The sequence below is a fragment of the Corvus kubaryi genome, unplaced genomic scaffold (assembly GCF_017639235.1).
Source record: "Corvus kubaryi isolate FWS band 111438036 unplaced genomic scaffold, C.kubaryi_AGA036_p1.0 129, whole genome shotgun sequence".
Classification (NCBI taxonomy): Eukaryota; Metazoa; Chordata; class Aves; order Passeriformes; family Corvidae; genus Corvus; species Corvus kubaryi.
In genome coordinates, this window is record NW_024580664.1 from 2,239,110 (window position 1) to 2,265,920 (window position 26,811).

The window sequence follows — 26,811 nt, forward strand, 5'->3', positions numbered from 1 at the left end:
CCGGCGCTGGCGGCAGGGAGGGGCGGTCGCGGCGGCGGGGGCACACCTGCGGCCCGAGAAGGCCCCGGGACCCGCGGGGCGCGGACAGCCCCCCGCCCTTGCCTGCGCGCGCGAGCACCGCCCCGCGCGCCTCTCCCGCCCGAGCCGAATTTAAACTGCGTTACTGTCCCTCGCGCAAAGCACCAACGCCGCTGCGCCCGCGCGCCCCGCCCCTTTTCCGCCCGACAGCCAATAGCGAGGCCGCTTCGTTGCCCTTCCCGCCAATCAGGGCGCGGTTTATTGCCGGCTGGGAAGAAGCGCTCGGTGCGCGCGCCCGCCCGCTGTGGAGCTGGTCCCTGGCGCGGAGCAGGCGAGTCCTCCACCTCCTGCCGCTCCCCCGCCCCTTCTCCCCGCGCTTTGTTGGTGCCTCTCCCGGGAGAGCGGCGGCGGCTGCGGCCGGCGGCGATGCCTGAGTTCCTGGCGGATCCGTCGGTGCTGACCAAGGAGAAGCTGAAGAGCGAGCTGATCGCTAACAATGTAAGCCTCCCGGGCGGCGAGCAGCGCAAGGACGTGTACGTGCAGCTCTACCTGCAGCACCTCACCGCCCGCAACCCGCCCGCCCTTGCGCAGCCCGACTTTTCCAGCGACGAGGAGCGGGAGCCCACACCTCTCGGCGCCCGGAGCCGCGGCGCTGCCGCCGCCGGGCGGGTGAGTACCGCTGCCTCCCGCCCGCGCCGCCTCGGCTTCCCGGCAGCCTCGGGCCCGCTTTCCCGCCCGAACGGGGCTGGCCGCGTCCGCCCGCCGGCCGCGGCTCGGGGAGCGGCACGCCGCGCCGGGGCCCTCGCGCGGGGTCGGGAGAGTCTCCGGCTCGGCTGAGGGCGGCACCGCGCCCGGGCAGGACGGTGCCACCGCCTCGGGCAGAGGGGCAGCGGCGCTGCCGGGCGGCCGCCCCGCGCCGGGGCACGAGCTGGGACAGCGGGTCGGTGCCCAGGGGCCGCCGGCTGCGCCTCTAGGATGTGTCCCGCCTTGTGCGCCTCCTGGAGGGGCTGGCTCGGGTGGGCAGGGGCAGCGCGACCGCGCGTGGAGAGTGCGACGGCCCCCGACTGTAAATTGGGAAACCTTTATAGTGTCTTGGCGGGGGGTCTCCTAAGTAGACTGTTTGGGTGTTGGAGGAGCGAAACAAGAGAACTGCCCGAGGTTGCAGCTTGCTCAGGAAAGGACTCCCGTCTGCTGTCTCGGTGTAAATACCTCTAGATGAGAGGATGAAGCTGTGAAGGGAACAGCTAGTTTGTTTCGCTTAATGAAGTGTGTTGTTTAGTGTAAAGAGGGTCTGCGTAATGTAGGTATCTAAGATGTGTTGTATAGCAAAGTGCCTCTGGTGCCTGTTGAGTTAGTCCACTGTGCTTGTTTTCTTAGACTTTATCACACATAAGGAAAGAGGGGGAGCTGATGCCATTTGGAATTCTTCTCTTTGGGAATATGTGATTTCCTTCTTAATTTTTCATAAATGGACCATATATTTGCATATATTGAGAAAGTAATCTTGTAATTGATAATTCTAAGATGTCTGGTCTCAAGAAAAGACTTGGATTATGGTTGTCAGCTTCCGGAGTTGTAAAGTGTGTGGTAGTACAACTATTTAATTGTATCTTAGATACTATGTTTCAAAGGTCATTAGTTAAAAGGGTGCCATGGAACGGAGTCCTTTGAAGGCCTTTCACCGTTTAACCTTCAAAAGCCCAAAAGAACACTTCTTGAATTAAGAAATTAAAAACTAACTTCAAGAGGAAGAGATCTCTAAAACCAAGTTATTTACCTCTTTTTGACATCTGTCTATTTCAGACGCTTAACTGGCATTTACTGAAGTAACCTTACAGTGAAACAGACGTTTCTCTGACTTAGAGTGGTCTGCTGATAGCATTCATAAAGTGCTTTTGCGTAAAACAGGATGAGCTTTAATCTGACTTGTTTCATGCTTGTCCGAGGAGAAGCGTCTCAGAAGTGCTAGTTCCTATCCCAGATCTGATTTTTCCTTTCCACAGTGCTTAAGCTTAAACAATTATGGGTGACTTTTTTGATGTTTACAGAATGGGTGGTACTCCTACACTTTCATTAATAATGTCTGGAAGGCTCTGTGCTATTTATGCTTATCTTGTATGTCAGTATCAGAGCACTGTATCATCAGAACTTCAGCAAATATTCTAGTGAGAGTTGCCCAGATGTGGGTCTGTTGTGCCCTGTGTTGTGTCATCTTCCCCCCTCAAACAACCAATCCAACCCAAAACACTCAGAAAAATCACAAACAATACCTGCCAAGCAAAACAAACTTTGATGATGTGTGCTTGTTCCTCCTTTGTGCCACTTGAGTACGGAAACTGCTTGTAGCTTGAGTAACTGTTATCCCTGTTAATGTCTTTTGGCATAAGGGTGTTTCTCTGATCGGCTCTCCTTCATAAAGCATAGCACACGTGTCTCAGAGTGATTTGCCCCAAGAACAGTTAGCAGGAAGACGAAGAGTGAGGAAAGTCTGACATCCCAGAGGACTGGGATTCTGGTGAAAAAACAAAGCAAAACATTTTGATAACATTAAGAAAGAACAGGAGGGAAAGCACTCAAATGTCTGAAAGAAATTAGGAATAAGGGGCCAAGGGGGGAAGCTGGAACTGCCAGGCTTTATGGAAAGGAGGAATAAAATAAAGGAACGGGCCTCCCCCCGTCCCTCTCTGGGCCCGCTCACCCTTCCGTTTGTTAAGAGCAAATAGTTATAAGCCTCTCTGAGCCTGCCGCCAGGCTGGGTTGCAGCCCTCGTGTGTGTAGAGGAGTCCGAGGGCGGAGCAGCGCGGGCGAGGGCGCGGCCCGTGCGGCGGTGCGGGCAGGGCTGGCGGGCGGGGCCGGGCGCCAGGGGGCGCGCCGGGGCCCTGGGCACCGCCGCGGGGCGGCGGCGGCGGTCCGAGCGGCGGCACCTGCGGGCTCGCTGGCTGGCTTATGGGCCCTGAAGGGCGGCGGCCATCGCGTGTCTTAGAACGGCTGTGAGCAACAAGTGCAGAGGAGTGATCTGAATAGCCGTGCTGCAGTCACTGAAAGCTAAACCAGGTCTCTTAATACTGGCGTTAGTGTTTTGGCATGGCTGCAGTCATTAGTAATTTGAACTGTCTACACTGTCATTTAAGTGTTCTTTTTTCTAAGTTCTGGGCATTTGATAATGCACTTAGAAGTTAATATTGATAAAAGCTGTGCGGAGACAAAGTCCCATAGTTTGAATTCTGTTGCAAATGATGTGTTTGGAATCCATCACTCTTCTGGTTTAGCTCTATCCAGCCCAAGAGTATACAGCTGACTTTGGCTATATATTCCTATCGGGAGAGGAAAAGCCTTTAAAATCATGCCTGCTTGTGCCTCAGTCTGATAATATTGTCTGGAGGAGCCAGCTTCTCCAGCTCTACTAATGTTTTTGAGCAACTTTTTTTTCCCCCCTAAGCCTGTTTAGCATAGTGGTATGAGAGGACTGTGACTGGGTATGCAAGACACCGTTTTGCTGCAGGGGGAGCCATCTGCATCTGAATGCCCCTCGTCCTGGTTAGTTATGGACTGAATATCAGGACAGAGGGCTCACAGGAAAAGTAACTTTGAAATGACACTTTTGCCTCTTTAGGACCATTATTTAAAGCACTTACCGAAAATATTGTCTTGATGCTGTTGTCAAATGGGAACTGTTCAGAACTTAGAATGTGTAGATTACTATGACTGAGCTTATTGGTGTATTACATGTCCTGGAAGGATCACTTCTAAAATATATATTGAGTGATATTTTTCACCTTTAAAGTGACAATTTTAAAAAGATCAGTCAAATGTCTCCTGTTAATGAAGGTATGATGAGAACATCTGGACCTGAAGGGCCTGTTTGAAAGGTCATAGAAAAGACCTATCAGGTAAAGATGTTTGGTTTGATTGGGGGGGGGGGGGGTGTTTGTTGGGTTTGTTGGGGTTTTTTTGTTGTAGTCAAGTAAATAAAGAGCCAGCTTCAGCTCTTCATGGTCAGAATGATGTGGTTGTGATATCTGTAGCTGAGGTAGCAACAGCTTCAACCCCTTCCCTATTGGAAAAGAGAAGGTAATAGTAAAACTGGTAGTTTATGAAGATTAAGTGTGTGGAAAGTGGAACTGCATGCTTGGAAAGGTGAGACACTGTAAAGCACTGTGCCCAGTGAAGGAAGAGACTCTATTTGGTGTTTCCTATGTGGCTGTATGTCTTAATTATGATGTGCTGCGCAAATGTGACCCAGAACACAGTTCAAAACCTCAGTGGCCTTCTAAAAGGTGCTCATCTGCTGGCTGAAAGAAAGCTGTGGGCAGTAGGGATGAGTTGACCAAGCTAGTTCCCACTACAGTGAGAAGTCCTGCCGTGCTGTTCTGCACCTTCAGACTTTGAGTGGGTACATTTCCTTTACCAAGTAACATGGAAATTAGTGTCTGGGAGGAGAAGGGGGTGGAAGGGTTGAATAGTCCATAGTAGTATAATTTATGACTGTTACTGTACATAGGCTTGGAAATTCTAAGCCTGGCACTTACTAACTATGGTTAGAAGGTAGTGAATTCTTTAAGTTGTGTGTATCAGTATCTTTGAGTTGCTGCTGCATAATTTCCTTTCCATTGTTTATTTTGTCTGTCCTGTAGCTTTTGGTAAATATTGTTTCCAGGCTTTTGAGGTTAAAAAGTTCAGTAGGACTTGATTTTTAAAAAAGGAAGTTCTACTGCAGGAAATGTTTGTGTATGGTAGAATAAAAAGTACAAGTGGAATAAAGACCTATCTATTATTAACACTTTCTATATCCAGTTCCTTATCTTCATCTCTCCTAAGAGAAATAGTTATTTTTTACTAGAGGGAGCTCTGCAAACTGGAGGATTAAACAGCATTCTATTGGTATGATTTGGGCTTTCTTTAGCCTATCTTAACCTCAGTCAGAGAAATCATAAATGAGCCCCTACCCTCGCTACTTCTAGTTTAATCCCTGTTGGGGATTAAAATCATTGTGTATCTTGATCTAGATGCTATTTAATTTGGGATTTGAAAATAGTTTTCTGCTGATGTCTCATAGTTGTTTTTATTATTTAATGGCTCTTAACATGTCTCTTATGCTCATCTTTGGAACAGTGCTAGGACTAGTACAGGTGCTCATGAAGTTTGCCTGATCAAGCTGATCTCTGGCTGTTCATTTCTATTCAGCAGGAATGCCAAAGGTGAGGTAAGGGATAGGTATCTTCCAAGTTTGAATCCTGGTTGCTTGCATTTTCTGCTCTTCTTGCTAGCAAAAGAATGTGAAAGCTTTGTGCAGTCAAGAGATGATACTTGGAGGAGATGAGCTTCTCTTATGCTCTTGTTTTTATGTGGCCCTAGCGCTGAGAATGCTGTGTGGCAGCCTCATGCTTATAATTCACAGTAGTTGTTTGAAGAGTTAGTTCCTGGGTAATAGGAAACTGAGACTGACAGATACCACTACCAAATTGCTGTCTCTGATGTGAACAAATCTCTCTCAAGTGAAGTGTGCAGATACTCTTCCATCTTTTGTTTTCTAGAAAATAGAAATGACTAGAAATATTTTTTTTTATGATGCTAGCTCTGGATGGGATTAGAAGATCTTCAGATAAGGATTTATTGGTTTGGGTATATATGCAAAAATATTTACATAGATTTGGGTGTATTATTGCAAAATATTTACATTATGGGCAAAGTGGTCAGCTGTACCACCTTACTTTGGTAAATCCTGGATATTTCCACAATTTCATTTTAGGCATTTCATCTCTGCACCACAGTAAGACAAATTTTGCTAGTGGTCACAGACCAGGAAAATGTGGGTGTGGTTTTTTGTGTTTGTTTTTAATTCACAGTGATAAACTTTTAAGCTAGTTTTTTGATCTGTCTCATGGTGTACTCCAGTGGATAAGTTGTCATGATGCACAGGAAGTGTAGTGGTGCATTATACTATAATAGTAGTGGTGATTAAAGCTAGTGCTGTTGCTGAAGTTAATGCTGTCATACCACAGCCAAGGTATGAGAAATTCTTCTATCCTGCCTTTTGCTTCTAGGGACTCATCTTGTGGTCCAGTGAATGGTTAAATGGCAGCTTTCTACTTGTACAAGGGAAGTAATTTGCTCCTGCTCTAAGGAGAATAGGTGTTCAAAAGTAAAAATTGTGACCTTGCAGAACACAAAATCAACTCTGACCCAATTATTGAAGAACACAGATTACTTACAACTTTTTTCATTGCCTCCGTACCCTTTTTTTTTGCTGAAACTGACTATTCTGATGCTCTCTGTTTGTTACAGTAGTGCAGGGGAAAGTGAAATGGTATTTTGAAGGAAAAAAACTACAAAGAAACCATGAGATATGTGAGTTTGTGTTAAAGTACCCTAGTACTCATTAGTTGCAATTAGATTTCTGATAGGTAAGATTTCTGTAAAGCATCCTGTAGAATGCTGAGTAGTTCTTCTGGTGTATATTGTTATAGTATCTTCTGTAGTCTCTAAGTGAACAAAGGTAGAGGTACATTAAATTAGGTTTCCAGTTTCTCTGAAGTGTCATTGGAATGTCAACTTCCTGCACCATGGTCGTTTTCTTCTGAAATATAGAATACCATCTCAGTTAATCTGCTTGGTGATGTGAGCGAGCACCAAAGCTGTTATTAGTCTAAACAGATCTCAACAAGAAAACCCAGCATTTTTTCTGTTTGGACAGTTCAGTAGTCCAGAAAAAATGCGTTTAACATGAAATTGAAGTTAATGTGATATTTACCTTGACATATGTTATGACCAACGTGTTCAAAAGTGGATAAAAGTCTTGTGCATCTGCAGGTTGATTATTTCTTGTGTACTATGTAAGGAGGCTCAATTGCTTCAAAAACTAATTAGGAATTGAATGACTGATAAAGTGAGTGGTAAATCTGTCTTTGGTCAAATCTGCCACTTTAATGACCCTATACTTTCTTCAGATTATTTGGAGTCTATTTCTTAGAATAAAGAAATACCATGATCTCTTGGAGATTGTTTCTTTTCAGCTGCTGATTTTAAGTTCATTATGCTGGAAAATATTTGCAATCCAGAAGAGAGAGGAAAATCTGGAGTCAGATATATTTGAGAAATCCTCATACAGTCCCTGCTTACCTTTAAAATACCAAGATATTTGAGGCAAGACCAAGCTTGCATGCAAACAAATATTGAACTGGCATTAATAGCTAGATAGATACTGTTGACTCATGTCAATCATCTTAAAGTGTTTTGTTGCTATCTTATAAAATGCAACAAGGAAAAAGACCTGTTAATTATTACTGAGTGTTTATAGCATATTTGTATTTGGAATTTTAGTCTTTTGTTAGTACCAAACAAACCAGGTAGGCCCTCTGGACAACTGAGTTGAGAAAAATGATAAGTGTAGAAATAGTTTCTGCTTGTATCATACAACTTTGAGATACAAATATGACTTATTTCAAAGCAGTATCAAGGTCTTTCTTAGTAAAGAGCGTGCAAATCCTAAGCATGCTTTTTTCTGTTTTACCTCTTCCCTTTCACAATGCCTATTACAGTAACAGAGGCTTCCCAAGTTGGAGGAATGTTATGATCACTCTGTTTGGATCAAGCAGAAACTGCTAATTTAGGAGTAGCATCTCAGCAGATTATTTTGATAGCCATCTGTATGTGGTGATGATACACTGCAAACTGTTCAAGTAGTGTTGCCAGAGTTGGGTTTAGAATTTATTAGAGCTACAAGTAGCAGAGGCCTAAGCAAACAAGCAGGATTTTGAAAATTTGAGAGTTTTCTGATTTTTGCCTTTCTTGCACTCACTTTGTAACATCATGTAATCTCATGCCAGAGAATGCCAGGACAAGTAGGAATAGGGATTTTGCAAACTTGGTTGAAAGTATGTAGATACTAAAGAGCTTCTTCCTTATCATTAGAGGAAGAAATGTTGACCTACCAGGTAGAAAAAATAATGCAAAGAAATGCCAATGTAACATAAATATTTGTAGCTTTGTGTAGTGATGGTGAAACAGCTAGAAGCTTACTTCTCCAGTCCCAGGAAAGCAATCCCTTCCCACTGTATACTTGAATTTCAAATTAAAACACAAGACCAGAATAATGAGTGATTTTTTTATTTAACTCTGGAGGAGGCTTGTAATGGGTATTTCCTTCCTAAGTAGAAAACCTGTGTGTATTTGCTTAGCAGGTGTAAATGTCTGTACTGTTTCACGTAAGCTTTAGTAGTGATCATGGGGGAGAATAGAATTAATTTTTTCTGGGTTTTTATGTTTAGTACTCTTATGTCTTCCTATTCCCTTAGAAGAAAAAGATGTGTTCAGTATTAACTGGAAACACCCTGTCTCTCATTTCTCCCTCCTACTCTCAGAAAGCTACAAAGAAAACTGACAAACCCAGACCAGAGGAGAAGGATGACCTAGATATAACAGAGATGAGTAATGAAGACCTTCAAGAGCAACTTATGAAGTATGGAGTAAATCCTGGCCCAATTGTAGGTAGGTCAACTGAACTAGCAGATATTAATCTGTTTTTCCTCACTAAACCTCGCTTGTGAGTTCTCTAAGTTCCCCTGATACAGGTACTTTTTAATACCAGTACTGTTGCAATCCTACTTCCCACATAGGATATTTTCACTGAAATGTTTACATTGCGAAGACTTGAAGCATTGCAGGTGGGCAAGTCTGCAGCTTGCTTCTCGTGTTCTAGGCCAGCTGGAGATGTTCCAACTTCTGTTCTGAGCTGTGTAACTATTAGTTAAAGTTCGGTGCTGGGATAATTAGGTCTTCTGATACAGAGGCTTAGACCTGGGCCCACTTAAATAGGAAATACATCTTACATAATAACCTAATAGTATTGAGAGCAGAATGAGAACAGGGAACTTCCCTCTCCCTAGAGCATTTCCTACGCACTGCATTGTGCAGTAATGTTTTCCTTTGCTAATGTTTTTTTTCTAGCCTAGCATTCTGTCCTGTATGCTGGCCTATGGCAGGAGTAGTCCTGACCCCAGCCTAATCTCCTGCCTTGGGCACTCATCTGTGATGTGGGATCAAAGTGCCTCTCCTTTCAGATTGTGCAGTAGCCTAATGGCAAGGGAATTTGATTTCACAACTCTTCAGAAAAAGATGTTGACTGTATTATGCAGAGCCTTCTGTGGAATGTTCTTGAAATTCTAGGTGGATGGAAATGTCAGGGACTGAGCCTGCAGTCCTGTGTATATTCAAAGTCTTATTTGTAATATTTTCAGTTAGCTGATTCTGCATGCCTTGCTATTCCTCCTGTACCTTTTGGATAGTACTCAAATATGAAAAACTCAAGAACCTATGTAGTCCACTGGAAAGACATTCAGATTTGGTCTAATTTAAAGCCATTAATTCTTAAAGGGTATGCACTGTTTCTTGAGAAGCTGCCATTTCTTTTTAATGGTGGTTTCCTCTTATCAGAAAACTTCAAAGGTTAGAATTTTCTTTCTGCAGCTAACAGGTCAGGCACTAGCCACCTCTACAGAATTTTTTGCCAGCAAAGTCCAGATATGGAAGTATGTGCTAGACTTGATACCTTTTAAACAACTGTCCTCTTGGATCAAGCAAGCCAACCCCATGGCTAGATGGCAGCAAGCAGAAAGTTCTGTTATTGCTGCTTGCTTGCACCACCTCTGATGCTCATTGGACTGAATTTGCCAACAAGGCAAAGGCAGGGGCATTAATTCCAGTGTAGGGGAATTAGAATAATAGTGCAATCTGCACGGAAACTATTGCAATATCAAACTCACTAATTTTTTTGTGAGGGCATAACAACTTGTATATTGCAACATATGAAACAAAACATCTAAGAAGCAGGTAAATTCCCTTTTGCTAGATTTCCTTTTTGTAACTTTCAGCCTAGGAAGAGGTCTAAATTTATCTAAGAGTTCTCTTGAACTGAAAGGTTAGAAGCCTTAGAGGCAGGGTTGTGTACCTAGAGGGGGTGTGTGTGTATATATATATATAGACACTGTGGGCCATACAAACTGATTAAAAATAAAACATTATGTTCAGAAATTCCCAGAGAATATGGAACAGCCAAGTTCTATCAGTCAAGTCAGGAAAGATTGAAACTGTATCTTTAGCATGTGTCCTTCCTTGTTATAGCTACTACTAGGAAACTTTATGAGAAAAAGCTTTTGAAACTGATGGAACAAGGTCCTGAGCTGAAGGCACCTGTGCCTCTCCCAGCGATTTCAACTACTGAGAACACCAGACAGAATGGGAACAATGATTCCGACCAATACAGTGATAATGAAGAAGGTAAGACTTGAGTGGAACTTGCGTGGGAACCATTCAAATTATACATCAATATTACTTGCAGTTAAAACCTAAAGAGAGTGTGGTCTTGCTGTTGGGTGAGGCTGTAAGATACTGCTGTGGGGCCCTGTGAGTCATGTACTTGATCATGCATACTAGCACAGTGATCCAGGTGCCTGTTCTGGGAAAGGAAACCTTTTGCTGCTGAACTGGTCCCTTTCATCCATTCTCCCTAGACAGGAGCCTGTAAATCCAATAGACAGGAGAACTGCATATTGGGTGTTTCAATGTTCTTCTCACTTCATACTTAAGTACCAGTCCAATTTGTCTTATGGTGCTCACAGTAGTTATTTACTATTGGATAGTGAATGAATGTTTGCTTATTAAACTTTTGTACTTTTTTGTTTAATGTCTAGGACTTATGATTCAACCCTTTTTATGCTGTGTTCCTTATGGACTTAGTTGGGGGTGGCTTGATTGGTTGGTCCTGGGTGTGTTTTTTGTGGTTTTAATACCAGGTGTGTATCAAGGAAGTGTAGTGGTGGGGGAAGCGGAATCTAAAACACACCCAGTTTACAAAAAATAAAAACAGCACAGGTTTTAAAGAATTACTTGAATGGAATGTTAGAAGATGCTTATTTAGTGTGGTTTGTTTTGGTAGTGGTTTTTTTGTTGTTGTTGTTTTTACATGAATTTCCATGGGCATAGGGCAGACAGGGTTGAAATACAACTAGTAGTTGATGTCCCTTGCATATTTGGGCTTGTTTTTCAGTTTTTATCTCTTGCACTTTTGAGAGGGAAAGGATGTTAGAGATTGATTTATTAGGTTTTGGGACAGCCAAGAGCCCAGTCACAACTGACAGCTAACTTCTTAAAATTACATATGCTTCATATAATTACTGAACTGTTCACGCACTGGGGAAAAAACTCAAACCCGAAATTTCCCTTCTCCCCTGCCAAAAAATATTTTTTATAAATAAATCCTAAATATGTTGGTGTAATGCTATTAGAGTTTTAGAAAAGCAGTGGAAATAATACATCCTCTTATTGATGAGATGACTGCTAACCGCTTTCCTTTCTACTGCATCAAAAATGGGGTTTTATGTAAAAGGACATATTTTAAAGGAAACTAAGCTAACAACTTCAAACAACATTGACAAGCTTCAATACCTTTACTACAATCAATAGTAGAATAGTACTTCAGTTAAAGGAATTGCAATTTGATACCAGTTTCTAAATGGAACTGCTGAATTGGTCAAGGCTTATCTGAAATGTAGGATTTTTAGCACAAAATACATGGGTCAGTGTTCTAAAATAATTTTAAGGTTATTCTTCAAAAGTCTTTGTTCTTGTACATTCAATAGAGAAATAACTGTTTCACAGCTTTTTAAGGAAATGGTAACTCTTATGAGTTTTGTTGCCTCTTAAAATGAATTTTTATTAAAATACATTTGGTTTCAATTGGTACAACAACCAGTAGTATTATAGAAACTAGTTATATTAAAACTGGTTGCAGATCCGAAGACTGAGCTGAGGCTTGAGAAGAGAGAACCTCTGAAAGCCAGGACGAAGACACCAGTAGCACTCAAACAAAAAAGAGTCGTTGAACACAACCAGGTATGTTTATTTTAGCGGCATGTGGAACAGCTACTAACTGCAGGTGATGTGCTCACTAAACACCTCACTGCTTTTAACATCACATTTGACTAAGTGAGCTATGCCGTTTTTTAAAAGTTTTTAGAAAGCCTGGTCTATTACAGCATGAAGATCTTGTGAATTAACTATAGTGGCTGTTTTTAGCCTGTCTGATAATTTTCAAAGTTATGGTCTGCTAAAATCTGTTTGTCTGACTTGCCAGCTGCTGTAGCACCTCCTAGAGAAGAATAGTAGGCAATCTTAACATGTTTCGTTTAGGAAACCTGACAGATTTTTAAGTCACATGGGCTGATGGCTTTCTGTTGGATGTTTGTAATTAACTTGATTTAATAAAAGTAGTGGCTTCTTAAAAAAAAAAAAAACTGGAAAAAGGGGTGTGTGAGTTTTTTTGGGTTTTTTTAAGAAGTGTTTTTAAATACATATATATATCAGGTTTGGTATATATAGATACAGGTATGCTTCTATATTCTATCTATATCTATATTCTATCTGCATTTTAAATATGTCTGTTTAATGACTCATTTTCATGAAATATGTGCAGTAATATTTTTGGGTATATGCCTATATATAGGTGTGCGTATGTGTGTACACATGTATAATATATATATAATATTTTTTATATAATATATGTAATATCTTTTTATATAATATTTTTTCTTCAGCTATGTTTGTAGCAGCACTACTAGAGTTGAAAAGCTTCTCCTATGAAGAAAAAGAATAAATAACAAATTTAGATCTCCCTGTATGTACTACCTGTCCTTTACTTAAAAATACTAGCTCTGCTGTCTTGATGCAGGAGGGATTTTACAGAAGCACCTCTGATTTTCAAACTGCTGAATACAGGGTTTGGTAGTTGATGGCTGATCTGTCCTTGTGATGTGAGAGTGTCACTAACTAGTCTGTTCTCCAGCTTAGGACACTTAGAGTCTACAGTGTTCATCTGACCAGTAAGAAGTGGAGTTATGCTACAGTAAAGGACTTGTATAGGAGCATTCATTGACTCAGAATCTGACTTGTTAATTGCTTGGTGTATTTTAGCAGATGGCAGTGACTTTTCTCAACACTTTGTTAAATGCCTGATGCTGCTATTTAGTGAGTGTGTTAATGTATAAACATGCTTTAGCTATGGATGTCAATTAAAGCAGGTAAATTGCTGCTATATGACCTGAAGTAATACAACACAGTTAGGAAGATCCATAACTAATTCTGCATATTTTAAGTTGGAGTTTTAGGGTATGAGCTGAACAGATTTTACTTCAGAAAATTGAAACGCACGCACACAGTTCAACACACCAAATATTCTTTAATTTGTTCAGGCAGCTTCTGCTTGTGATGGTCTTTATAATGAGCATCTGACTCTTTTATGTTCTTGTATTTTAAGAATTACTTTTTTCAAGATTGTTACTCTGCCAGAAATCCCTGACAGCTTCAGTGCAATAGAGATATTTCATTCTGCTGTCAGCAAACATCATTTATAGTCTTCAGGAGCCCACTTACAGAATAAAAGAAGAGATTTAGTGAGGTATTTTTGTGGCATTTTAAGTGATGTTTGTTTACTCAATATTTTTGTCATCCCGTTTTGCTATATTAGTATCAGGTCATTACTGTTTTATCTTGCAATCTTGCATGTGCAGTATAGATGCAATATTTTGCAACTTGCATATTTTAATTACCAGGAGTTAATCAAAGGAATATCAAAAGAATTACCTAATTTCAAAATTGCCAAATTCTTCAGAAATTCCCCTTAGTTTGTTAAACCTTTAACCTTTGGACTTCTGTTTGGTTTTTGTTTTGTTGTTTTTTTATTTTTTTTAATACAGCAAACAGACAAAACCATCTAAAAAACCTGCAACAAACAGCCCCACCCACCCACCCCCCAGTAAAATTTTGCAGCTGCTTGAAGCCAAGAACAACTTAGTGCTTTTGGCTAGAAAGCGTGTAGTCATGTATTTTGCTGAGAAGAAAACCAGAAGGCAGAGAAGATTTTTTTTTTTTCTTTCCTCCCTTTCTTCCTTTGGAATCGGATTGTAGGTTTTCAGCTAATGTGTCAAGGAACTATGCTTATTCTGCAGAACTATTTCAACTGTTGTGTACTGTGTGGCATTGGCTCAAGGATTATGAAGAATGGGTGAGGCTGAGCTGATGGGCAGTGTGGTATGAGCAGACTTGCTAGTTGCTTCTAGGTCCTGTGCAGCACTTGTTTTAGACCAGACATACATAGCTGACAAGATTGTCTGTCATTTGGCATGGCTGGATGTAGCTGTTCTCTTGAGAGTGCAAATAGATATTTATTAAAGCAGACTGCTGCAAAAGAAATTGGGTGGGGAGGTTGAGCAGGTGTATGGGTCTTACCAGTGAGTTAGCAGTGGAGGGCTGGATGAACTTGAGCTCAGCTGTTTGTGTTTAATTACCTCTTCATAGTGAAAAGTTGGCAGAAAACCCTAATTTAAATACCCCCTTCTAATCCAGTAGGTGAATCTAGAGTTGGAGTTCAAAACTGAGCCTGATACCTCATAGTAAATGGCACTGGACAAAAAGAGGCAGGCTAAACAATGTAAATGTTAAGGAGCAATGTAGAACTACTCTCTCTCCTGAGACTTTGTACAGTGATCTTCTGCATATGCTGTGTTCCCCTACTCCTCCCTGTATCTTTTTTGACTACCTGTATAGTAACTTGGTAGGTGATAGGTGAGGTAAAGTCATAATCTATAGCTCCAATCCTCATGAGTTATTTGACAGTTAAAAGCACATGCAGAAAACTGCTTGTGTACCTCAGTGGTGTTGTTTCACTGGTTAGGTACAGGGTGCTGGTGTACCTAACACGAGTGTTACGTTTTGATAGGGTTAGAGGCCTGCTCTGTTGACAGCGAGGATAACTATAACTATAGACAACAATTTTTATTTTTTTTGTTTTGTCCGTTGACTGTGTTCTACTGAAGTCTGGATGGGTTTTATGCAGTAGATTCTGATTTTTCTTAGACTTTTCATGCAAGAAAAAAATTGAAACTTGGTACTTAAAACATATGATTGAAGTGCCTGAAGAAGAGAGGCAGTTGTAAGTGAAGTACTTCTAACTTTTCATTAGAAGATAAGTAATTCCTAGTCAAATAGTCTGGGATGGGGAGCTCTTCATTGCTAGTATGAGTGCCTTCCTGCTTTCCTGAGTGGACTGTGTTTGAGTAGAAAACACTCTGAAATTAGTATTTTTTCCTCTAAGCTTCTAAAGAACACCTCTCAAATAAAAAGTATATGGGGTTGAGGCGGGGAGCTGTGATTGTAGGGGTTGCAGGAAGAAAAGAGAATGCAGTGTCTGGTAAATATTTAGGGAGGGGTTAGAAGATGTTTCATCAAAAGTCTGTTTAAATTGTAAAGAATTTTGGAGAATTAGGCTGAGATCTACAATTCTGAACAAAAAAATCTGTATCTGTGTGGACCTGAGGTCTGTGCATTTGTTTTATAAAGTACTTCAGTGACTTTGGAATGACGTGAAGCACTTGTGCTCCCTCTGCTGGGTATGTAGTAGCTGTAATATAGAATTTATCATAGAACCATAAAGCTGCTCAGCTTCTAGTTCCACTGTACCCTCTCAATTAATAAATACATTTCAGCCTTTTCTCTTAACACATTGTTTTGGGGCTAATACTGTTCTAGTGAAGTAATTTCCACTATTGAACCTGTAACTGACAGTCGCAGTGTATGACTTTATCGAGCAATGTGTGTAACTTCCAAAAACTTGGTAATGCATCACTGTATGAGGTGTTAATGTGCAAAGATAAAAGTATTGACAAAGTAATAATATTTATTTTTAAACTTAGCCTAATAAAAAAGAAAATGTTGTTATCTAGAAGGAGCAGATCCGCATCTCCCTTTCCATCCTGGAATTAGTTTTGAGGGGGATATTTGCTTTGAGCGTGAAATGTGCAGTAAAGCATAGGGAATGATCTGCATTTGTTAATGCCTATAAAAGTTTGGTGCTTCATGCTGTTAGATTGTGAGAGATCTGTGTCAGGCTCGATTGCTTAAACCTGCTGTTACATGAAAATTGTTAATTTCATCCCTGTATGTGGAACCTTTTAAGATCATGAAGTGTCTCCTCCTGACCCTGTGGCTGAAGATTAGTTCCTGTTGAAATGTAGGCTGTGCATAAACAGTTCCCAACTCTGCTTGAGAGAATAGAACCCCACCTGTGTAGAGAAGGTGATGCTTTCTGCTTATGCTCATAGATTGATTTTTGTGCGTGTGTGTAGACAGGAAATATAATGGTCCTGAAAGCTTCATGTCTGCTGTCCATGACTCGATGTAACTTCTCCTAGTGTTAGCTCATTCAAGGGCAGTGAGCAAATTAGCAGTTTTTACTGTTGGGCATTATCTATTCAGTTGTGTATTTGAACAACAATGTGCTCAAATGTAAGTATTATGGTCAAAGCTACTAATCTAGCTAGCTATTCATTAATGAATGTATTAGGATCCACATTTTTTTTATTGTAGACGTGTTGCTTTTGGAGTATGCATGCTATTTTGGCCTTTGGTTGTGAGCATCTGATGTTTGGAGCTGGTTTTCATGTATATGATCATGTGTTTGATGCTTGAATAGACCTATTCTCAAGATGAAGTTACTGAGACTGTCTGGACAAGTGGATCTTCAAAAAGTGGACCTCTGCAGGCATTTTCTAGGGAGACTACAAGAGTGTCAAGAAGAACACCAAGAAAAAGGGTGATGAGAGGCTTTTATAATAGACAAGCTTTTTTTTTTTTTTTTTCTCTCACTCTTGGGGTCCCAGTGGCTCTTCTATTCAATTGTTGTCTTTTGTTTGTTTTAAACAAACAGGTGGAAGCTACAGCACAGTTGCCTATAGATGATGCTGTAATATCAGAAAATACTTCCATAAATGAAACTATATTGGCTGCAAGCAACAAGACCCTAGTAAATATGCTTAGTAAATATGTTTAATCGATTGTGGTATTCTTCTGTAACATATCTTCACTGACAGAATCATTCTGTTTTGGACAAATAGAAGACTGTTTTAAAGAAAGCAAGACTATTCAGTAGTCTTTGAAACCACATACTCAGTATCTGTTTTAGTATGTAATGTTCACTTTGAGATGGGACTAGGTTGACACCTAGGTGTCTTTTGGGGGGGGGGGAGGGCTGAAAAGAATCACTTTAAAAGCTTAGTTACTTTCTTAACTTAAGTACATGCAGAATATTTGCTTTTAAGTTTGGCTTTTCTAGTGAACTAAATAGCTTTTGTTTCTAAATGGCTTAAAGGAAACTACTTGGAATGATAACTAGTGTGTTTCCTGTGCTGACCTTGGAGTATGTGTCACATAACCTTCTTGAGTTAACTTCTAACATGCATATATTCAATGCACATAAAGGTTTTGTTGTTTGGTTCTGCCACCTTGCCCCTTTTCATTTTGTATTTTGGCTGTTTCTGAGTTTGAACAATTTTGAATCTCGGCAGGTTGGCAATAGGGTGCCTGGAAATTTCAAGCATGCAGCTCCTACACTGTCAGTCAGTGAACTCTCAGACATGCCCAGAAGAACACCAAAGAAACCACTGATGGCAGCTGAAGTAAATAAATTAAAACTTAGATTGCTCTTGCTTACTCTCTGTGAACAAAATTCTCGTGTGCATGTGCTTATTTCTTAGTACAGAGGGGGTGGAGGATGTCATTGCCCCGGTGACACCAGTCAAAATAAACTAGTGTTGTCACGTGACATAAGAGAATTTAAACTTATTTTTATCTTCCCCTTTCGGATTTGTGTGTGTGTGAAAATCTGCTTTTTTCTTTTTTCCTAAGACAAATATGTTTTGATATGTTATTTCTCCTTGTGCTGCTATTTTTCTGAACAGAGTGTAGATTTTTTTCTTTTAAATTCTTTGAATAGCTCAAAATAGGGTAGACTTGGGTTGTCTCCCTTTGAGCTTGTAAAACAGCCTATTCTGAAAAAACGTAATGTGCTTTAATTTAGGAAATCAAGTAGTAGGATTACTATAGACCAAATGCCTGAATTAAAAAAGCATCTGTAGATTCCTGTCAGTTATCAAGAAAGAAAATAATTCTTTTACTGTTAACCTATTCAAGCTGTCAAAAGTTATGTCTCTTGGAGAACTGTCTAAAGCACCTGCAAGTATATGTAATTGTATTAATGTAATACTGTGATGTTGTGGAATTTTACATTGCAAGATATCGTTTGTCTGTTCATGTAGCCGTAGATAAAGCTGCTATTAACACTTCATTTACAATATGACTGCAATGTAGACTTAGTTGTCAAGTAGAAGGTTGTGGGTAAACTTGATGATCTATTCCAAACTGCTGATGGTTTTTTTTAGTCAGTATTTTACTGTACTGTGGCATTGTTTATTACAGCAAGAAGAGACAGATTGCCCACATCACTGCTTTTTAAATTATGTTGGCCACAACCAGTCCTGTGACCTGCTCAACACAGCCATGATAGAGGTGATGGTTAAGTTTTTTTGATCATCTACATCATCGGCTGGCAGGCGTATAGGATTTATACAATGTATTCTTTATCTTAAAGGAAACTGAGGAGATCGCTGGATGCTTTGAGACACTAAAAGTGACTGGCTGGATGCCAATAATTAAGGTTAAACAAACTTCTAAAACTCAAGAAGTAGACTTTTTGAATGTCACTGGGTGACTCATTCATTCTTACAAATTGCACATGGTTGTGGTCTCTTGAGATAGCTATGCTGAAGCTTTTTGTTTTGCTGTCTGTTTGGCCTCTAACTGTTTTTTGTTTCCTAGGTGCCGGAGAGAACTACAGAAGAAAGAAGAGTAGAAAGGGATATTCTTAAAGAAATGTTCCCTTATGAAGTATCAACACCTACAGGAATTAGGTATTTCTAAGGTTTATGGTTTTTTTTTTTTTTCTTCAGTTCTTGTAAACTTAAGCTGAGAAATACTTTTTGATTATATTGATAGATTTCTGAGGAACAGTTTTTGCACTCTGGCTCAATGACATTTGTGACAGCCACCAATTCTTCCATTCTATGTACGTAGTTTTGTTAGCAAAACAGCCCCCTCTTTATTTAAATTGGAGGAATGAGAACAAGGTAGTACTATAGTAGGAATTATTACTGGAATTTCTGGATGTGGAATTTAAATGGAAAGGGCTTTTCTGTAGTAATAATTTGCAGTATTTAAGTTTTTGGCTAGATGCACCTGCTTAGACCTGCTTTTAAATTAAGGAAGGATCTTGCAGCATATATTTGAGTTTTCTTTTGCAAAGAAGGAACTTTCACATACCCTATTTCTTCATTTAAGTGGCAGTCATGTTGATTACTCTTAGCATGAATAAGGATGGCATCTAGGAAAGGCTATTACTTGCGGGTTTGGGGTTTTTTTTGTTTGGGTTTTGGTTTCTTCTTTTTTTTGCATCTTCATATTTAAAAATCGAAACAACCTTCTAGTTAATTAGGCAATTTTAAAAACTGCTCTGTTTAGAGGATTTGAGAAAAAGTTTCCCCATGTTAAGATGTGAAATCATCTCCTGTGTTTCCAACATGTTAATTATAGCTTCAATTTAAACTGCAGTTGCATAAAGTCTTAATTGTAAGGTGAATATACCAGTACCAGTTAGTACTACTGTAGTGTACCTGCTAACCACTCAAGTTTGCTCTCTTGTTTTGAGGTCTAGTTAAATCCATACCACTTTTTTTTTTTTTCTTTTAAATAAAAATCATATATGTGTACTCCTTGTATATAAGAACTTGGCAGAGTACATGGGGATTTTTAAATCCTTACTGCTTTGTCTTCTGGGTCTGTGTATTGCCTTGGCCATCAGTAGCTATTTTATTGGCCAGAGATAATCTTATGTTTAGAAATCCCAGTGGGGCTGCTTAAGTGATCATTAAAAAAGCAAATAGAGGGAGATGCTTTCTACAATTTGACTGCCAGTTATGATCCTTTTTATGTGGATAGGGTGAAGTAGCATTTGAGATTTTTTTTAAAGGACTGTTTGCTTGAACACTGAATTATTAACTTTAATGTGTCTTGACGCTTGACAGATAATGATAAAATAGTATTTCAGGTATTGTATTCACCAGAAAAAATTCTTCTTTAATTATAGCAAAACCTCCCTATGTACTTTAGATTGCTCTTTTAAATAATGCAGTATTTCAATTTTCTTTTGTTTAATTAACAGTGCTAGCTGCCGTAGACCAATCAAAGGAGCTGCAAGCCGGCCTCTAGAGCACAGTGACTTCGTAATGGAGGAAAGTTACTCTAAGTATGCGCAAAAATACGGTACTTCGGCTGACACCAAGTCGGAGAAACCACTAATAAAAAAAGACCGCTCCGTTCCCCTGTGGATAAAAGTTCTTCTCTTTGTTGTTGTTTCAGTCTTCATGTTTTTGGTTTATCAGTCAATGGAAACTAATCAAGGAAATCCTTTCTCTAAATACATGAATATTGTCACTCAGAGCGGTGCCAAATGAATATCTTTCTGAAAGGCACACCCAATTTGATCTCCTGTTTTTTAATTGTAGAGAACTCTTCTGCCCTCTCATCGGCTCAAGGACTTCTTACAAATAATGTGATTGGAACCTGATAAATTGGATAAATGAAGAAATATTAAATGGACATCGGTAACTTTCTGGACTTTGGACTAGTAGGAGATCACTGCCATAGGAGTAACATTTTTTAAATCTTTGAACTTTTTGTAGGCTTTATTTTTTTAATGTGGACATCCTTTAAATTCACTTTTGAGAAAATGTATATTTGTTTTTGCAAGAACTTGGAAGCTGAGAAGGGCAAAAATGTAGTAAAATGTGAAGCTGTGTTTTTAAAGCTTTTCCTTTGTACAGAAAAGAAGTTGTACTTCTGTCTCTAGATTATAGTGGAGAAGGGTTTTAACACGGGATAAAGGGAAATGCATTTCTCTATGCATTTTTTTGGTAATGATATAACTGAATTTGATCTCTTAGGATGTAGATAGAGTACAACAGCAACCTTTTCTGTAGATTACTGTAACTTTTTAGTAAATGTAACTGTAAACCTGTTTGCATTTCTGTAAAAGTCTTAGTATCATATTAGTAACTGTTTAAATGTAACTTCATTTAAATGTATCCCTTCATTTTAGTGCTTACAGTGTTGTAGGAGCTGAATACAAATCTAATTGGCAAGAGATGTCTTAGAGGAACTTATTTATTAGTAATATGTGTGGGAAATAAAAACTACATCATAATAATTTGCTACTAAAATACTTTTTTGGGTCAAGATTGTTATCTGAAGCAGTCTAAATTCCAACCTTAGCAGTGGTCTTTTTTCTTTTCTAAAAAAGCGAGGTCTTTCCAACACAGCTTTATGTGATTAAATAGTCATGTAGAGAAGTATTCTCAAAGTGTGAAAATTCCATATGAAGTTTTATTCTTGTATGAAGAGGGCATTGCTGCATATTCTGCTACAGTTTCATCTTTTAAGGTGAGATTTACTACTTTCATGCCATTGACTATTCTTCTCAGTGGAAGCATGCTGAAACACTCTCTATTGTGTAACTTGGTTGAGCAGGCAGCTGACTTCACTACTACCAATGAAGAGTGATAAGCAACAATTTTTTTAAAGTGAATGTATACATTTTTGGTGTGCTTAAATCTGCAGCATACAGATGTTCAGTCTTATTGCTTGGTACAAAATTGCAATAAATCATACTACTTATTCTTTAAGTGCTACTTATAAAAAGCTGAGAACATTAGTTAATAGTCAATATCTTTTTACTCTAGGTACAATTATTGTGTAGACTATAGCTATGGGGAAACTTTACTTTCTGTGAACTTTGGGACAAACATGGTAATTTGTAGCAAAGCAATAGTTTTGGGGTTTTTTTCCTGTTTAATGTTTTTTTTTCTTCTAAACTGCTTTTTGAGTAATCCAAATAGCTCAACTTGTGTCCATCCTATAGAGAATTGTAACATAAGACATTCACTTTTGGTGTCAAAAATGGAGAAAAATAAAAATGATTTTAATGTGTGTGGATTTTCCTTATCAAAATAAATGAGTTGCTGAAAGGCAGCAAAAGCAAGACAAGTGATGTATCCGTGGTGTCATTTTGTGCTGCTGCAGTCTTCCATATTGAAAAAGAAGAATTAAAAATCTGATAATAAACTCAGTCCATGTCACTTGGTGGGAGGAATATTTATCATATTTGCATTATCAGAGTTTTGTGCTATAATTCTTTAGCCTCTCTTAGGCCTTTAATTTGGATGGGGGGAGAAGATAGTTTTCATTTGTTTTTCAATGCTTAAGGAACTTCCTTTTCACTTTAAATTATTTCTCACACCCATTTGCTGTGTGTTCTAATGTAAAAGATATCTTTCTTTCCTAGTTACATGAAATATTTTCAATTGATCTCCTTCAGGGATACTGTTAGCATCATCAAAGCCACAATCAACTGCAAACTGAATTTCGTTGCAATTAAATGTCATCATTCTTTCGTTTTTGCACTGTTGTGGAGAATGCTCTCAACTTTGGTGTTACTTCACAGATGGTAAAGAGTTTTCTAGATAAGTCCTCAAAGGAACCCACCTCTAGTTCAGTTGTTGTTGGAAGGCAATGCATCTTCAAGAAGGGACTAGGCCTTTTTATATTTGAGACATTTAATGGTGTGAGGTAGCCCTGAGACTAGGATCTTTCTCCTGGCCCCAAAGATGAATTTTTTACGGTATTCTAAGAGTAACACGTGTAGTAGTGCTATTAGCTGACTAGTTGTATGTGCTTAAAGGCTTCTAAACTGCTGTATAAGTTATGCTGAAGTATACAATTACACTGTAGTCTTTGTAGCAATGTGCTGAAGCAATGGAAGCTGATAGTCCTTTTTTTTCCTGCCTTTCACATAAGCTTCACTTTTGTTCCATTAGCTCATCTTGTCTTTTGACAGCTTAAACTTAACTAATGGCAAAATAGAGCAATTTTATGGACTAGTATCCAAAATCCAGTTGCAAAAATGAGTGGAGTTCTAATGTAGTAAGTTCTGTTTAAGTCCCTTTTAGAGCAATGGCTACAACAAGCCTGGGACAGGCCTTTGAAAGTTAATGGGCATGACAGTGTTATTTTGGGCTTGGTGGGTTTTGTTCTCATGCTGTGCTGTCTTGATTTCCGTCTGAATTGGAGCCAACACAGCTTGTATTTTTCCCTTAAATTTTGTGCTAATATTTCAACATGCATCCAGTCTCAGGAGCCTGGTATCACTCAGGCTGTGGATCACTAGAGGATTTCACTTGCATTCCTGATTAATCTTGCAGCATCTGATCCATGGTGAGAGTGTGAGAGCTTCAGTAGCACCTAAGACAAGAAATTTTCAAGAAGGATCTTAAATTAAAATTCTCTGTGTGTTTTAAGACCTTGATTTGTATTTGCATAGGAAACTGTGTGAAGGAACTCATTCTCCAAGTTTACTTGCTAACAGCATGCTCGGCACTGCCCTACAGAATGATTTCAGATTCCTCCTAGGCTTGGTCTTTGTGTTTTGTTTTGTTTCCTGTGGCACAACTTGCAAAACTCTTCATGGTATAAAAATTCCTGCTAATTACCTTCTCAGCTAGTTTTGTGGACAAGACACCTTTTAAAAATATGTTAACTAGTTTGTGGAGAATCTAAGCAGAAAAGCTGAGTACAAAAAGAATACCTTTAAATAATAGAGCTCCAAAAGAAAACTATTCAGCAGTAGAATTTGTATAATTGCAAATGAAGCTGGTAAAATTGTGTGGCATGTCTTGTGTGTGGGTATATTTGGCTTGCTTTGATATGGCTTAAGTAACATATTGGGTGGAATAGACACGGGCAGGTTGTGATGTATAATTTTAAATCTTGTATTTGCAAAGGTAGATGTTTCATCCTACCCTTTATTGTCTCTTAATATGGCTTTTATTGTGTGTTTGGCAAGTCTAGTAATCTTTGTCTAAAACTGTCCTTTGACTTGCTTTTCTTTTTCCTGAGGATGTATACCAGGCTCCTTTGCACCAGTGTAACAGCAAGTTACTACAATGGATATGTACCTGCATGTGTTCAGATAGCTCAGGGTCTCCAAGCTAGTTGAATGTGTAAAGCAGTCCTGAGGTGGCACAGACACCTGTAAGTACTAAGGATACGCCGATACAGAACAAAATCCCACAAGTTTTCTGTTCCGCCTCACTTTGAAGTTCTTTGTTAGCACGGTAGTCTGTGGTTAAGACATGGTAACTACACTCTTATTTTTTTGTTCTTTAGGAAAAAAAATTGTGACGTTTGATAGAGATAAAACATGTGATGTTCAAGGAGAAGAAAAAGTTAAAGAAATATTACTAGATGAGGACAGCGATGGCAGCAATTAATAAGAATAGAGGTTTCACTGCTTTGTGTGTTGAGAACATGTGACTGCTGTTGTTCAACCTTGGAAGCTTGGATCCCTGTGAAGGAAATGCTGCAAGTTAAGGCAGCATTTGGGCTGTACTTGGGCTGTAACACAGCATTACTTGGGCTGTAAAACCTCATGCATTACTGACTCTAGAATCATGGTCTAGTAGTTCTGGTGTTGAAACAAGGAAAGCGTATATAAAATACACGTTTACAACCCAAGCAGATGCTGCTCTGCTAACCTGGTTATCAAAGGTGTGGATGGTTGTTTCACTATCTCATTGTATATTTTTGAAAACAAGGTCACCTGGGAAACAAGCTCATAAGAGCTTTGATCTTGCTTGCAGGCTTCACCAAAATGTTAGAACTGTGAAAAGTTATTGTAAGACAGGAACTAGCCTGCATTTTCTTGATTGTATGCAGCTTGAGGTGAAATTGGGGTGAGAAATGGAATGGGTGTGTGGTGGGTGTTACAACAGAAGGATAGATGAAATTAAGAACACTTTGGAATTGCCAAACCAAAATTTTCCTAACCTCATAAAACTTGAAGATTAAAAAGATGGATTTAATTTACAGTAGCTCTTTTTACTGTGAACTGGACAGAGGTTGATACTAGAAGGTAACATCTTTCAAGTCTTCACCCATTACTACCTGCAATGTCTCTCAGAAATCAGATTAATCTAGATGGTTTGAATTACAGGCTATTGCTATTTTATTCCCTCACATCTGGGAAAAGTTGTAGATACTTTCTTGTAAAATTCTATGTATTCAACAGGAACATATATTATCCCTGTATTTTCATGGGGCTATCTTCGACTGCTTTTTAATAGTTCTTGTTAATAGTACAGCTGTTAGAAGTTGATTGCCAGTTAAAATAAAACCCGGTTTGTTCTAGAAAAGTTCCACAGACCTAACTCATAAGCATCTGTATAGTTGTGCACATAAATTGCCATTAGATGTCTATCAATAGTCATCTGTTCACCCTTTATAACTGGAAGGAACAGAGGTTTTCTCTATCTTAAAAATTGGAAAAGCCTGCAAGAATTGCAATCCTTTATATGCAACTGCAAGATAAGAGCCCAAATCTCAATCATGTTTAGAGGTTACTATCTAATTGAAAATAAGTATCAGTGTTTGGCTTTTAAATAAAACATTGCTACCAACAATTGTTTAGATGCAAGTGAATAGAGCAGAACTGGTAATGACAAACAATTCTGGTTGGTTTTCACTGCTGTCAGTGGCAATGAATTAAACAGCACTTTGGGCTTTCAGCTGGTTGCTAAACAAAAGTATTTGAAGAGTGAAAGTTTCATTTGACCTTTTCCTACTGAGCAGCTGGAGTCTAGTTTATTCAAGAGGCACTTAACCAGCCTTGATTTCTGTGACAGTGCTCTTGGGCACTTTTGTCTTTGTAGGACAGTCTCCCTGGAGAAATAGAGCGAGTAGAGCCAAGGCCTAAGGGCCTTCCTCGGAAGCTCGATAGAAGCTGCTGAGCTGACAACAGTGGGGTGTTTCTTCAGTGTGGTGCTGCTGGGGTACTGTCATTTGCCCAGAAGAAAGAGCTGGGATGTTCAGCGCATGTCTCTTGCTTTGCTGGCTTCTGTGTGTTTGTGCAGAGCACTATAATGGAAGGAATATGATCAAAACTATGAAAAAGCGGAGTTTTTGCCTCTTCGGTTATTGGAGAGCTAACTTGTCTGGACTAGTCTTGTACTATGTGAGTCACTAAAATGAGTGAAACCACCTTGTGCTGGAAAAGGCATAGTTTAAGGTAGGTTAGGCCAAGCATGGGTCCTGTGTTATGTAACATTCTGCTTTTAACAAACCAGTAAGAAACAATTCTGTGAGCAGCTGCAGCCGTTGTAACATAGGCCACATCACGATGCCTTGCAACCTTACCCTCCAAAGGTGGAATTCAGCCAGGGAGTCTGCAGACAGTGCTTGGTGGTAGATTTGACCGTGCTTGGCTTTACAGAGTGCTGCAGCCAAACCCTGGTGAGAGGGTGAGCTTTCTGCTGAGGGAGTTGCATCCTGCGTCTTTACCAGACAGTGATTAGAAAGTAGTACTAGATGTGATTACCAGACTCGGAACGTGGGGTAATACTGTGGACTTCTTTAAACTGATCTTAAAAAATGGGTGCGATGCGAGGGGTTGGACTGGATCTTAAACATCTCTTCCGCACCCGATGCTTCTATGATTCGGTGGAAACGCTGTAGAGCACGGGTCAAGGCCAGCACAGGGAACTCGCATTCGGGCGTGTCTCTGGTTTGACATTGCCCGGGGCAAGGCTGCGGGAGCACGTGGCGCAGCTGGCAAGCTCCTCGAGCCGGGCGGCGATAAGGAAGGAGCGGGAGTTGAGGCGCGGGTGTTAGCGCTGGACGGCGGGCTCATACACGCCGAGTCCCGGGCAGCCGTGTCGGTGCCGCGGCGCTCCCGGGCGCAGCGGGCCAGGCCCAGACCGGCCGCGGGGCGGGTGCGGCCCCGCCGCGGCGCAGGCGCGGGCGGGA

At 40.0% G+C, this 26,811-nt stretch overlaps 1 protein-coding gene across 6 annotated transcripts; it reads left to right on the forward strand.

The window, feature by feature from the left end:
- Window positions 1–280: 280 nt before the first annotated feature.
- On the forward strand, window positions 281–21,999 carry TMPO (thymopoietin). 6 transcript variants are annotated; one of them, XM_042026284.1, is made up of 9 exons: window positions 282–687; window positions 8,379–8,505; window positions 10,138–10,293; window positions 11,807–11,907; window positions 16,541–16,660; window positions 16,775–16,870; window positions 17,412–17,522; window positions 18,721–18,812; window positions 20,120–21,999. In XM_042026284.1, exons 1-9 carry the CDS (start codon window positions 445–447, stop codon window positions 20,409–20,411), a joined length of 1,338 nt encoding a protein of 445 aa, XP_041882218.1. In that variant the 5' UTR covers window positions 282–444; the 3' UTR covers window positions 20,412–21,999. The 6 variants fall into 6 exon arrangements, with proteins under 6 accessions (XP_041882208.1, XP_041882218.1, XP_041882234.1 ...); XM_042026300.1 differs by having other exon boundaries at window positions 282–516; XM_042026274.1 differs by having other exon boundaries at window positions 281–687; window positions 16,541–16,870.
- Window positions 22,000–26,811: the final 4,812 nt, after the last annotated feature.